Here is a 14,611-nt window from a genome sequence, read left to right as displayed (position 1 = left end):
CTTCTGTCCCATTCTTAAATTCTCACTGTTCACTTCTTTAAAGGCCTTGTTGCAGCAGAGCACATGAAGCAAATCAACAATACATTGAAACTAAATTCTCAAGCTGAATGGAGGTGGATGTGGCCTGACATCTGACTTAAAATTGGGAAGGGGGTGCTGCAATGAGGAAGAGATGACTCTTTCTAACCTGTACAAGGCAGACTAGTGGAAAACCAGTACTTTATTCTTTGTTCTTTAAAAAGAACATTTGCTGGGATCACTTTGTTTCTCTCAAAACAAAAAGAAAGCACATCTGAAATTATTGACAGGCAGAAAGAGAACCAGTCTTTTTAAACACTACTGGTAAACTGTTTATCAGAGTTTTCAACAGCTTTGTGCGCAAGCTTTGCTGATAGCAACACATCCAAACTAATTGCTTTAAAATTAGTATCGACCCCAGTGCCTTCCAGCTGCTGCAAATTCACCAGATTGAGTGATGAATCTGGACTCGGACAAGCCGCTCGATAGGAATTTTTCATTTTTTCCCTTTTGTGTATTGATTGAACATGCTCCCTGCCTTCTGCATTGTACAACACCAGCTCACCCTTCTCTCTCTTCCCCTGATCCCCTCTCCGCTGTCAAGGTAACACACAAGTGCTTCATGCAATAATTAAAATCAATGCAGGTAATAGTTATACTCAGGTCAAAAATACTAATGTACCGTATAGACAAAGAGGGTAGATATGCTGCTGTAGGTGATACTCATGTAAGCAGAGCAAAATAAAACTTTCAGGTTGGCCAAGGGTGAAGCATCACTTGCATTTAAGAGGTTATCACAAATAGACATTTCATTGACATGTAATCAAACCAAGGTTCATGGCAAGTCAGTTAAGAGGCAAAAGAAGTGTGGCCACAAGCTTGGAGCCACCTGTTCCTTTTGTTCTTGAAGAGATTTTGCTCTGCGCAAAAATGTTGACGCAGCACGTTATTGAAGCAATTCACTGCAAAAGCTTCACTTGGAAATAATAAATGAGTTATAGTGAGGCGTTATGTGAATGTAAGCTTCCTTTTCAGTGTCCCTTCACTCCACCCTAACTGAAGATGACGCAAGGCAGTCTAACACCAGCCTGAATCTGATAAACCCTCTCAAGTAGAGAGGGAAACTTATCAAGCCAATAAACCTCTATATTCAGCAGCATTTCCAGGGTGAAAAAGGTGTGGGGCTAAGAACAAGATGAAACAATTAGAAAAGAAACATATGCACCCTGACTGTCTTACTTGCTAATATCTCCAGATTACACAAACTTGCACTGTTTCCACAAGGGGACTGTAGTACTTCACCCAAGCAATACACCATGTACAACACCGGCCAACTGGTTGGGATTGTGTGTGCGCCTGTCCGTGTTGCTTCTCTTAAATTGCTGCCAATGAGTGACCCTTGCCCTATGACTTCTATCTAGAAGTAGTATTAAGAAGGGAGAATGGGGTGGGTAAAATTTTGCGTGGAAACCAACAAACCCCTCCCACCTTCTACTTTGCAAAAGCATTTAACTGAAGGGGTCTAGGCCCGAAACGTCAGCTTTTGTGCTCCTGAGATGCTGCTTGGCCTGCTGTGTTCATCCAGCCTCACATTTTATTATCTTGGAATTCTCTAGCATCTGCAGTTCCCATTATCTCTTATAACTGAAAACATTAATGTGTCATCTTGGTCGCGGAGACTGCCCAAGCTGTTGAATATTTTCAGCACTGAAGATGATATTTTTTGAATATCGCTGCTTAAGATCCAGACACTGAACTGAAGCTTGCCACCTGGTCTCCCTCCAGCATTCAGGGCAGACGCTTAAAGTGAAAGCCCTCAGGTAACCGAGACCAGCCTGCCCTTTCTGATGCAGATTCTGTGCCCTCCAACCCAATAACAGGACAGGAACAGAATAGAGCATTCTGCATTTATATACATAGTCCTGTACGCTAATTAAGTACATTTGAAGTGTAGTCATTTTTGTAGTGTAGGAAATGAGGCAGCTAGTTTGTACACAGCAAGCTCCCACAAGCAGCAATATGATAATGGCTAGATGGTATGTTTTTCAGATGCTGGTAGACAGATAAACATTGAACAGAACAGAGAATTCATTTGCTCTTCTGTGAAATAGTAGAGTGGAATCTTTTACATCCACCATCTGATAAAGGTGGCACCTCTGCTAGTCTAACTCCCTCAGCACAGCGCAGGAGGTAGAGGAGGACTGCATCTTGGCAAAGGCGTTCTGATCCCATGGCCACTTGTCTCAGTCAAGGCCCAATTGCCTTGTAGACAAAATCTTCCAAAAGCGCTTGGCAGTTTCTGGGATCAATTAGAGACAGAGAAAACTAGATCGATCCCTAACAAGAGGGAGCGTCAGGATGGGTGGAGTCCAGAATCAGGGGTCACAGTCCAAGAATACTGGTAAACCATTCAAGACTGATGTGGAGAAATTTCTTCACCCTGGTCAGCCTGGAAAATTCACTACCACAGAAACCAGTCAAGGCTAGAACATTGAAAATGGAACAAGAATTGTTCAGTTGTAATTTTAGCTGGTGTGAATTTGATGGGCCAAGAAGGCCTTTGTGTGGTACAGTAGATCTCTATGACTCTATTGTACGATTTCAAGCAGGAGTTGGCTATAACTCTTGGACAAAATGTGTCAAAATGTCTGGGGGAAAGGCAGGAGCAAGCTATTGAGTTGGATCAGGAGCCATGATGAATGGCAGAGGAGGCACAAGGGGGCCATATGGCCAAATCCTGTTCTCTTCTATATTGAAAACTGTTCCTCATCCAATGTCACCCATTCACTGACTCCCATGACATTCCTTCCAGATTATTTTAGTACAGCCACGAGTTGGAAAACAGTTTATAAAAGAAGAAAACGTGGGACCTATTAGCATTATAATTATGAAAAAAAACTCACCCATGTCTCTCCAAACATAGTGAAACCTGCTCATCATATCTGTAGTAGTGGGCTTTGGAGTGATCGAAAGTTGTGTAGGGAGAACTGGTCAGGTCCGGTGACATAGCTGACAAAACAGGGGAGAAAAATAACTGTTTACATACATTGACAGGCACCAGCAGGTATTGATCAGACACAGACAAACATGCACAGAGACTGGCTAGTTTAAAATGACCTGCTACTGTGCTATACGTTTCATGTCATTCTATAGATAACAGACACACACCAATCCCTCAGAGCCTTTTAAATTCTCAAAGTCATCATGGCCAATCGTCTGTTTTTTTTTAAAATTATTATTGAACGGCTGGGGACAGAGTATCTAAAATCCCGAGCCAAACCTGCTGTTTGGTGGATAATATCCAATATTAGGGCTTTTACAAAAGTAGTAACTGGAAACACCCAGCAAGTCAGACAGACTGCATACAAATAGAAAAATAGTAAACTTCCCATGAGGAGCAACCTAATGGGAAATCGAAGGGTCTCCAGTCAAAATAAAAAAAAGGCATTTGTTGACTGAGTGCAATATACTTCCAGAAGTCAGCTTTTAAAAAAATCCAATTTGAAACTTAGGAGGTAAGGGACTAAGAACATAATATAGAGATAGGAAGTGGACAGAGGGAGGCCAAGAAATCTGGTGGGATGATTTGTGGTGAAGTCTGTAGGTATTTGTCTAAACAGAAGTGGCAGCACCCAAATTCTCTATACAAGTCCTCAGATACCAACAGCAACAACTTGTCTATAAAGTCTAATACTTAACCCTTTCTCCTCCCTGTTATACTGCACTGACACTGTAGTCATTGTAATAAAATCAGGCTGATGGACCTCATCGGAGGAAGGGTCTGAGGACTCGAAACGTTAACGCTGGCTTTTCTTCACAGATGCTGTCAGACCTGCTGAGCTTTTCCAGCAACTTATACTTTTGTTCCTCACAGAATAAGAGCTTCCCATTTGGGGTTGTTAATCTGAACCAATCAGGGAGCCCTAGCTGACATGTTAAAAAGGGTGAGCATCCGAGATATTGACACTCTTGTACCTGATTCTCAACAATACAGTACTAAATTCAAAGACTGTCCATGCGTAAATAAAGGGAGACTTTATGATGAGATATTGGCCTCTGCAGAGTTATTTCAGGTAATCTTTCATCTTTCCTCCAGTCCTGCGCTGGAATTAAATATGACTGTTCTGGCATACTATTATCCTTCACAACTGAACTCCGTGCATTACTTTTAAGACAAATAATGTGGTTTTTGTCAGTCAGCTGTACTCTGCACTGCCCTTTAATATTAAAAAAAAGTGCAATCATTGCTTCAGTCTTTAGTTTGCTGGTCACACATACACGACACTGAGCATTTCCCCTTATGTCGCCTTACCAACAGCCTCAGTTAGCTGATAAGCCAATTATGAATATCTTTGCCACATTCCTGCCAATATAAATCCCGCCCAACATGTGCCAGCAGCTTCAAATGTACCCACATGCACATATGTAAAATGCATTGCATGTAAATAAGCCATATAGCCCAAAAGCTAAGCACTGGTGTTATTCTCCACGAGCCACTTCCCCGAAGCAGTATATTTCTTCTTCCTTCACATACATCCTTGCTACTTACCTCAATAGTTTCACATAGCTGCAAATTTCACTTTCTAACCACTCTGTTGCTGTTCTCCCACTCGAGCCCCTTGCTCAGTGTAAAGGCTAATGCTACAGATTGTGTCAATGGGATTTTCCCACTAAACAAAAACTGAAAGAACTGTGGATGTCGTGTATCAGAAACAAAAACAGAAGTTGCTGGAAAAGCTCAGCAGGTCTGGCAGCATTTATGATGAGAAGCCAGAGTTAATGTTTCGTGTCTGGTGACCCTTGCTCAGAACTGGAGGAAGGGTCACTAGACCTGAAACATTAACTCTGACTTCTGTTCACAGATGCTGCCAGACCTACCGAGTTTTTCTAGCAACTTCGGTTTTTGTTTAGGATTCTTCCACTGTATGGGTTGGGAAGCCTCAGCCGAGCCACAATGAAATCCTTACCTAGAGTTTCCCGTTCCAGTTGGATGTATTCTTAGAGTTATTATTACATGATCTGCCACCTTCAACCTGCCAAACAGCCTTTTAAGTCACCTCAAAAGAACAAACTGAATCACTCAAAAGAAAATAAAGCCTTTTGTTTTTATTTTGAACTGTCCCTACTGCTTTTTCTGTTTGCAGCCGGAGTCCAGGAAATTAATCCTCAATTCCTGGGAATTCCAGGACAACTCTGGAGGGCTGGCAGCTTGAATCTGCACCTGGGCCAACAGCTATATGCTTGCACTTTGACAAGGCTCTGTCTGCACTGAAGAAATGCCAGATGTAGCTCTGGGAGAGACAAAAGGGGGAAGTAGAATCAGACTGGTCACATTACTGGATCAGTAATCCAGAGAGCTAAACAAATGATCCAAAGATGCAAGTTCAAATCCCTCCATGGTGGCTAGGATTCAAATTTGTTTACTAATCGATAATATCAAAATAAAATCTAATATCAGTACTGGTGACCTCAAAACTATAGAATTATTGGTATGCTCGAGGGATGCAAATCTAGTGTCCTTGCATGATATAGTTTACATGGCTTGGACTCCAGACCTGTGGCAAAAGGGTGATTTGACTGATGTCACCAGCTGCTCAACAAAGCAATACTTGCCAGTTGTATCCACAGCCTATGGAAAATAAAGATAGGACACAGGCCTAAGACATGGCTGTGAGGAAAAGATGACAAAACCACACTTTGCACAGACACGAATCAATCCCTAGTCATAGTGCAATATACAACTGAATTGCAATGACATATGCTGCACTCTAGCTGAAGTTCTGCACAGTACAAGAACTCGCAGTCTCTCTCATTTCCATACTTTCATTAACTGGTTGGATGATCCTGTCCAACCCTCGAGACTGATAGAATTCTCGAATTCGTTTCTCTTCACCTGTAAAAAGAAGGAACATATTTCATGCAGTTTCAAACTGAATTGGGCAAGATTAATCCAATATTATGAAGATTATAAATGAGATGCCATGGGGGTCAGGACACAGAAATTTATTGCAAGGGAATCAGAATCACTGCTGAGAGGAAACTAAAGAGACACAGATATAAGAATGACAACATTTTGTGACATATTCACATTGCAGAGGAGAGGGAGTAGTCAATACAATCCATGTATGGTTAAATTGACTGCAAGTGAAGAGGTCGTATAGCCTAATAAATATTCTCCCTCCAGTACATCATCCTCCTAGATTAACATCCAATAATTAAACAGCCTCAATAGCCCATCCCTCCTCCAAGAACAGTTAGATTACAGCATGACAGAGGAAGGGCAGAGTTGGACCTGCATAGTTACAGCAGCCAGGGTATCAGTCAGTAATGCAGATGCTAGTCTTGCCCCAGTGACTGATATCTGCTGGGATTTAGACAGGCAACGTTAACAGCCTACAACAGCAAATAAGAGCTTCTGAAGCAAACTGGTAGCTTGGTGCCAGGACTGAAGTACAGTGAGTCACTCCTGACTGGCACTGGTGGGGTGCAGGTCAGAAGTGTTGGCCTTCATCTCTGCTCCCTATCCAATTATTCCAGATTTTTATCATTCTTTCTACATTGCAGTTGGTTTTGAAGTTAGATTTTTTAAAAAATGCTTGTGGTTTTAACCAGTTTACACTTATTACTTGTAAAACCAAGTGAGCATCAAGCTGGCATAATGAGAATTTACCGTCTACACATGCTTAAAACTTACTCTCTTGTAGACCTGGTACAAGTTTGTAGACAATATCCTGCATCACTCGGTCAAGCTTAAGATTAAGAAGAGGCTGCGTCTCGTGGATTTTTATGTTGCACATTGGGCAGTATTTGCTGGTCTGTAGGTACTTCACAATACAACTCTTACAGACTAGAAAGAAAAAGACATTATTAAGATAGAATACCCACTGATCTGGGGACACAGTGTCAATTATTCATTAAAGCACAACAGCATACAGTGTTCCACCTCTGCCAAACTTTCCAAATAGTCCCAGACCCCTGCCCCACCCAGTTTATCCACACAGGTCTGCAATTTGAGTATTTCTCAAACATCGATTCAACTTCCCTTTGAAAGTTACTGTTCAATCTGCATTTTCCTCAATCATTTCTGGGACGTGGGCTTTACTGGTTGGGCTAGTATTTATTGTCCATCCCCAATTGCCCTCAAGAAGCTACTTGTGAGTTGCTGCTTGGAACACTGCAATCCATTTGGTCTTTGCACAAAAGCTGTGAGTGGAAGAGCGTGTTTTGGTATTCTGACCCAATGGTGGCTTTCACCAACATTTTAGGCAGCTCATTCCAGATCACCATGGCTCACTGCATAGAACCTACATTCACATCTCCCATTATGCCCCCAATGAAATTCTTTTGCCAATTCCATCAAGGCTGACTTTTGCAGTTACTTACTTCGATACTGGTGGGAACAGGTAACTACGGGTGGAGGGGCAATTGAGTACAGGGACTGACTGTTCAATGCCAATTAATGCTCAGATGTCCCACTGAGAACAACACAGGAACAGGCCACTTAGCCTAACAGATCCATTCCATGTTGATGCTCCTCACAAGCTTCTTTTCATCTAATCCCCGTCACAGTTCTTTCTTTCCCCTCCTCCCTCAAGTGTCCGATACTTCTCAAATGCAACTGGGCTATTTGCTTTAACTGCTCCCTGCAGTGTCAAGTTCCATATTCTGAGCTACCTTCTGAATAATGTATCTTTCCTTGAATTCACAACTGAATTTATCCATGACTATCTAATACTTATGGCTGCTAGTTCTGGTGCCATATGTTGGAACATCTTTCCTTTGCGTCAGTGGTTGGGGAGGTGGGTGGGAAAGCAATGCCACTGAATGTGTAATCATTAATTGTTTAATCAAAACTCTCCTTGCACAGCATAGGGAATTAGTCATTGAGTGATTTTATGATTGTACTTTTTGGTCCCAGTACAACATCCATCGTCTGAACTAAGTCTGAAACCACTTCAGCTTCCTTTCACTCTTGGGCCAATTGAAAGCATATTACTGGAAAAACAGCATCACCTGGTGGTGTTAATCAATAACTACAAGCAATCAATTGAAATTTAAATCCACAACGAATACTGGAAGCAGAAAATGCATTCAGATCTACCGAATGGAAAAAAAAACAAGCTCATGTTTCAGGCAGAAACTGAATCAAAACTGCTCATTAGGTAAGGGTATGGAGTGACAGAGTGGTGAAATGGAGGGGTGGTAATACAGATCAGCCATCATCTATGTTGTGATGGAGCAGGTCAAAAGGGCTGCATAACAAATATTCCAAATGCACTCAACCAGAAGCTTCTCTTCATACAAACAAAAAATTATCTTTTCTCTGATGTGCTGATTGACCTGCCATATTTCCAGAATATCTAGTTTCCCCTCAGATGTGACATTGTACTGCTGTTGACATACAAAATTGAGAAACAGCAAAGAATTTCATTTACATTGTGCCTTCACGACTCTCAGACTATCAGGCCACTTATAGCCAGTTGTGAAATTGCAGCATCTCTATTCATTCATGGGATGAGGGAGTCGCTGGCTAGACAGCATTTATTGCCCATCCCTAAGTGCCCAGAGGGAAATTAAGAGTCAACCACATTGCTGTGGGTCTGGAGCCACATGTAGACCAGACCAGGTAAGGGTGGCAGTTTCCTTCTCGAAAGGACATTAATGAACCAGATGGGCTTTTCCAACAATCGGCAATGGATTTCATGATCATTAAACTGTTAATTCCAGATATTTATTGTAATCAAATTCCACTATCTGCCATGGTGGGATTCGAACCCAGGTCCCCAAAATGTTATCCAGGTTTTTGGGTTAACAGTTCAGCAACAATACCACTAGGCCATCGCCTACCCAACTGGAGTATATAATATAGGATTTTGAGGTGCAATATTAAAATAATTAGAAATATGATATGTACCAAGTTTAATGCTTTGGGAGGTACAGATAACTTTAAACCCATGTTTCCTAACATTCACCACCATTAGATGGGTTCGTTTCCCTTATTTGGTATCAATCCATGTTGTAAATGCTCCATTATTGTTGAATAATGAGTTGTCTGTGTGGAGTTTGCACATTCTCCCTGTGTCTGTACGAGTTTCCTCCCACAGTTCAAAGATGCATAGGTTAGGTGGATTGGCCATGCTAAATTGACCACAGCATCCAGGGACATGCAGGCAAGATAGATTAGCCATGGGAAATGCAGGATGACAGGGATAAGATAACAGGTTGAGTCTGGATGGGAAGCTCTCCAGAGGGTCAGCATGGACTCAATGGGCTGAATAGCCTGTTTCCACACTGTACTGATTCAATGATTAAATTTTGGCCCAAAAAAGAAACAAATTAAAAAGAGTACTGGTGTGGGAGATTAAACTGGCTAGCTCTGTGCAAACTCTATGTAAATGCTAGGAATATGTCGGGAAGCCGGTGAGTCACTGTTTTTGAATCTATAAAAAGCTTACCTCGCGAATAGGCGGAGGTACACTGAGCAGGAGCCGACACCAGAATGGTGAGTAAGTGAGTTAATATATTTGTGTGGTTGCGTTACCTGAAACACTACTCGGGTGGGGTCTCCCACCCATCCTCCTCCTCTAACCAAAAAAAGTTTCTGTGTGCCTGATTGGTAAGGAACAAGTTTATTTTTTATTCTTTATTTTTTAAACAGTCTCTTTGGGAATTTAGAACAATGGGAACGGAGGTCAGGGCAGTTGAATGTTCCTCCTGCAGAATGTGGGAAGTTAAGGGTCACCACTAGTGTCCCTGCTGACTACATTTGCGGGAAGTGCACCCAACTCCAGCTCCTTGAAAACCGTGTTAGGGAACTGGAGCTGGAGCTGGATGAACTTTGGATCATTCGGGAGGCAGAGGGGGTTATTGAGAGGAGTTACAGGGAGGTAGTCACTCCAGATGGGTTACGGTCAGGGGACGGAAAGGGAACCAGCAGGCAGTGCAGGGAACCCTGTGGCCATTCCCCTCAACAATAATTATACCGTTTTGGATACTGTTGGGGGGGGGAGGGAGGGAGAACGACTTACCAGGGGAAAGCAGTGGGGCACAGGTCTCTGGCACAGAGTCTGTCCCTGCTGCTCAGAAGGGAAGGGGGAAGAGGAGCAGAGCATTAGTCATTGGGAACTCCATAGTTAGGAGGACAGATAGGAGGTTCTGTGGGGACGAGAGAGACTGGTGTGTTGCCTCCCAGGTGCCAGGGTGCGTGATGTCTCTGATCATGTTTTTGGGATCCTTATGGGGGACAGGTTTCAGCCCCAAGTCGTGATCCACATTGGCACCAACGACATAGGTAGGAAGAGAGATGGGGATTTAAGGCAGAAATTCAGGGAGCTAGGATGGAAGCTGAGAGCTAGGACGAACAGAGTTGTTGTCTCTGGTTTGTTGCCCGTGCCACGTGCTAGTGAGGCGAGGAATAGGGAGAGAGAGAGAGGAGTTGAACACGTGGCTACAGGGAAGGTGCAGGAGAGAGGGTTTTGGATTCTTGGATAATTGGGGCTCTTTCTGGGGTAGGCGGGACCTCGACAAGCAGGATGGTCTTCACCTGCACTAGAGGGGTACTGATATCCTGGGGGGGGGGGAGGAATTTGCGAAGGCTATTCAGGTGGCTTTAAACTAATTCAGCAGGGGGATAGCAAACAAAATTATAGTTTGAGTATAGAAAAGGCTGAGAGTAGGGAGGTCCGAAATCAAGTTTCAGGGACGCAAAATGGCACCGGCAAGCAAGAAGTTGGTTTGAAGTGTGTCTACTTCGATGCCAGCAGGGTCCGGAATAAGGTGGGTGAACTTGCAGCATGGGTTAGTACCTGGGACTTCGATGTTGTGGCCATTTCAGAGACATGGATAGAGCAGGGACAGGAATGGTTGTTGCAGGTTCCGGGATTTAGATGTTTCAATAAGAACAGAGAAGATGGTAAAGGTGCGGCGGCGGGGGGGTGGGGGGGGGGGTTGCGGGGAAGAGAGATGTGACATTGTTGGTCAAGGACAGTTGCAGAAAGGATGTTTGGGGACTCGTCAACTGAGGTGGTATGGGTAAAGGTTAGAAACAGAAAAAGAGAGGTCACCCTGTTGGGTGTTTTCTATAGGCTGCCGAATAGTTCCAGATATGTAGAGGAAAGGATAACAAAGATGATTCTCAATAAGAGTGAGAGAGACAGGGTAGTTGTCATGGGGGACATCAACTTTCCAAACATTGACTGGGAACACTATAGTTCGAGTACGATAGATGGATCAGTTTTTGTCCAGTGTGCGGAGAAGGGCTTCCTGACACAGTATGTAGACAGGCCAACAAGGGGCGAAGCCACGTTAGATTTGTTACTGGGTAATGAGCCTGGCCAGGTGTTAGATTTGGAAGTAGGTGAGCACTTTGGTGATAGCGATCACAATTCTGTTATGTTTACTTTAGTGATGGAAAGGGATAGGTGTATACCACTGGGCAAGAGTTATAGCTGGGAGAAAGGCAATTACGATGAGATTAGGCAAAATTTAGGGAGCATAGGATGGGGAAGGAAACTGCAGGGGATGGGCACATTAGAAATGTGGAGCTTATTCAAGGAAAAGCTCCTGTGTGTCCTAGATGAGGAAGTACCTGTCAGGCAGGAAGGAAGCGGTAGAGCACGGAAGCTGTGGTTTACGAAGGAGGTGGAATCTCTGGTCAAGAGGAAGAAGGCGGCTTATGTTAGGATGAGATGTGAAAGCTCAGTTAGGGCACTTGAGGGCTACGAGGTAGCCAGGAAAGACCCAAAGAGAGAGCTCAGAAGAGCCAGGACGAGACATGAGAAGTTGTTGGCGCATAGGATCTGGGTAAACCCTAAGTCTTTCTATAGGTATTTAAGGAGTAAAAGAATGATGAAAGTAAGATTAGGCCCAATCAAGGGTAGTAGTGGGAAGTTGTGTGGAGTCAGAGGAGATAGGGGAAGCACTAAATGAATATTTTTCAACAGTATTCACTCTAGAAAATGACAATGTTGTTGAGGAGAATACTGAGATACAGGCTACTAGACTAGGTGGGATTGAGGTTCACAAGGAAGAGGTATTAGAAATCCTAAAGAGAGTGAAGATAGATAAATCCCCTGGGCCGGATGGGATTTATGCTAGGATCCTCTGGGAAGCCAGGAGGGAGATTGCCGAGCCTTTGTCATTGATCTTTAACTCGTCATTGTCAACAGGAATAATTCCAGACGACTGGAGGATAGCAAATGTGGTTCCCCTGTTCAAGAAGGGGAGTAGAGACAACCCTGGTAATTATAGACCAGTGAGCCACACCTCAGTTTTTGGTAAAGTGTTGGAAAAGGTTATAAGAGATAGTATTTTTAATAATCTAGAAAAGAATAAATTGATTAGGGATAGTCAGCACGGTTTTGTGAAGGGTAGGTCGTGCCTCACAAACCTTGTTGAGTTCTTTGAGAAGGTGACCAAACAGGTAGATGAGAGTAAACCGGTTGATGTGGTGTACATGGATTTCAGCAAGGCGTTCGATAAGGTTCCCCACAATAGGCTATTGTACAAAATGCGGAGGAATGGGATTGTGGGAGATATAGCAGTTTGGATCGGAAATTGGCTTGCTGGTAGAAGACAGAGGGTGGTAGTTTAGGGAAATGTTAATCCTGGAGACCAGTTACTAGTGGTGTACCGCAAGGGTCGGTGTTGGGTCCACTGCTGTTTGTCATTTTTATAAATGACCTGGATGAGGGCGTGGAAGGATGAGTTAGTAAATTTGCAGACGACACTAAGGATGGTGGAGTTGTGGATAGTGACGAAGGATGCTGTAGGTTGCAGAGAGACATAGCTGCAGAGCTGGGCTGAGAGGTGGCAAATGGAGTTTAATGCAGACAAGTGTGAGGTGATGCACTTTGGTAGGAGTAACCGGAAGGCAAAGTACTGGGCTAATGGTAAGATTCTTGGTAGTGTAGATGAGCAGAGAGATCTCGGTGTCCATGTATACAGATCCTTGAAAGTTTCCAGCCAGGTTGACAGGGCTGTTAAGAAGGCATGCAGTGTTTTAGCTTTTATTAGTAGAGGGATCGAGTTCCGGAACCAAGAGGTTATGCTGCAGCAGTACAAAACTGGTGTGGCCGCACATGGAGTATTGCATACAGTTCTGGTCACCACATTATAAGAAGGAGGTGGAAGCTTTGGAAAGGGTGCAGAGGAGGTTTACTGGGATGTTCCCTGGTATGGCGGGAAGGTTTTATGAGGAAAGGCTGAGGGACTTGAGGCTGTTTTCGTTAGAGAGAAGAAGGTTGAGAGGTGACTTAATAGAGACATATAAGATAATCAGAGGGTTAGATTAGGTGGATAGTGACAGTCTTTTTCCCAGGATGGTGACGTCGAGCATGAGGGGCCACAGCTTTAAATTGAGGGGTGAAAGATATAGGACAGATGTTAGAGGTAGTTTCTTTACTCAGAGAGTAGTAAGGGAATGGAACGCTTTGCCTGCAACGGTAGTAGATTTGCCAACTTTAGGTACATTTAAGTCACCATTGGACAAACATATGGACGTACATGGAATAGTGTAGGTTAGATGGGCTTCAGATTGGTGTGACTGGTCGGCACAACATCGAGGGCCGAAGGGCCTGTACTGTGCTGTAATGTTCTATGTAATATAATGAATATATGATCGGAGAAGAGGGACAGACACATGAAAGCAGGATATGTTGGGTATAAATTGGAAAATAAAAGCTTGGTTTAAGGGTGGCAGCTCAGCACCTTTGGATATACAGAATTAAGGAAATATTGATCAAAGACTTCACATTATTTTGGAAAGGCAAAAAATACAGAACAAGAGTAAAAAGTTTAAATTCAGCAATGGCAAACTTTACAAAGCCAAGAGATGATCTGGCAAGACTGGACTGGTTACAGCCATGTGAAGGATTGAGGAAATCAGTGGGAGGCATTCAACAGCAGGTCCTAACAGCTCAGTGTCAACATGTTCCACCAAAGAAAAAGGGTGGTAATACCAAATCTGGAATCCCCTAATTATCCAGATTTCTACAGTGAGAGTTAAAGCAGAAAAATACAGCATTAAACAATTTCAAAAGTAATATTATTTTAGAAAGCTTGGAGAAGGACAGAAAGTACAGGGATGAAGTGAAAAAAAATTTAAGGTGGCAATGGGAGAATATGAACACTATGGGCAATGTGAAATTAGCGAAAATCTGCAGAGAGTTTACTAAAGTAGTAAGATGAAGAGAATGACCAAGGAGAAGACTGGACTTATCAGGCGATGTATATGGCAGCTTGTGGGCAGGGTTCTTCATGAGTATTTTGTCTCAATCTTCATAGAGAGGGATGACGTGGACTTTCTAGTTAAGACGAGTATGAATTACTAGGTAAAATAAAAGTGTACTGAAAAGGGAAGTACTGGACAGACTGACCCTCTTGAAGGATAAAATCACCTGGGCCAGACGAATTGCATCATTAACTAAAATGGACAAAAAAAAACAAGAGAGAGAACTCAGAGTGGCAGGGAGAGTGCACTGCAGCTTCAAGACTCAGTAACAAGTACTGAAAACACAAAATAAATCTTGGATCTGTGGCCTGCCTACATCCCACCCATTTAGGAAGGTCCTATTGTTCCAACTTTCATTAAAAA

The 14,611-nt window shown here is 43.1% G+C and overlaps 1 protein-coding gene across 1 annotated transcript in view; it reads right to left on the bottom strand.

Annotated features, from left to right (window-relative positions):
- Positions 1 to 14,611, bottom strand: part of pcgf1 (polycomb group ring finger 1) — a 54,585-nt gene that overhangs the window by 20,230 nt on the left and 19,744 nt on the right. The window contains exons 3-5 of the mRNA XM_048538965.2: positions 6,713 to 6,865; positions 5,840 to 5,911; positions 2,922 to 3,027 (exon numbers count right to left, since the gene is read on the bottom strand). Coding sequence (XP_048394922.1) covers positions 2,922 to 3,027; positions 5,840 to 5,911; positions 6,713 to 6,865 — 331 coding nt within the window. The remainder of the gene's footprint in view (positions 1 to 2,921; positions 3,028 to 5,839; positions 5,912 to 6,712; positions 6,866 to 14,611) is intronic.

Source organism: Stegostoma tigrinum, chromosome 1, assembly GCF_030684315.1.
Source record: "Stegostoma tigrinum isolate sSteTig4 chromosome 1, sSteTig4.hap1, whole genome shotgun sequence".
Taxonomy (NCBI): Eukaryota; Metazoa; Chordata; class Chondrichthyes; order Orectolobiformes; family Stegostomatidae; genus Stegostoma; species Stegostoma tigrinum.
The sequence above is the reverse complement of the archived record's forward strand: the minus strand, read 5'-3'. Positions and strand labels throughout refer to the sequence as shown.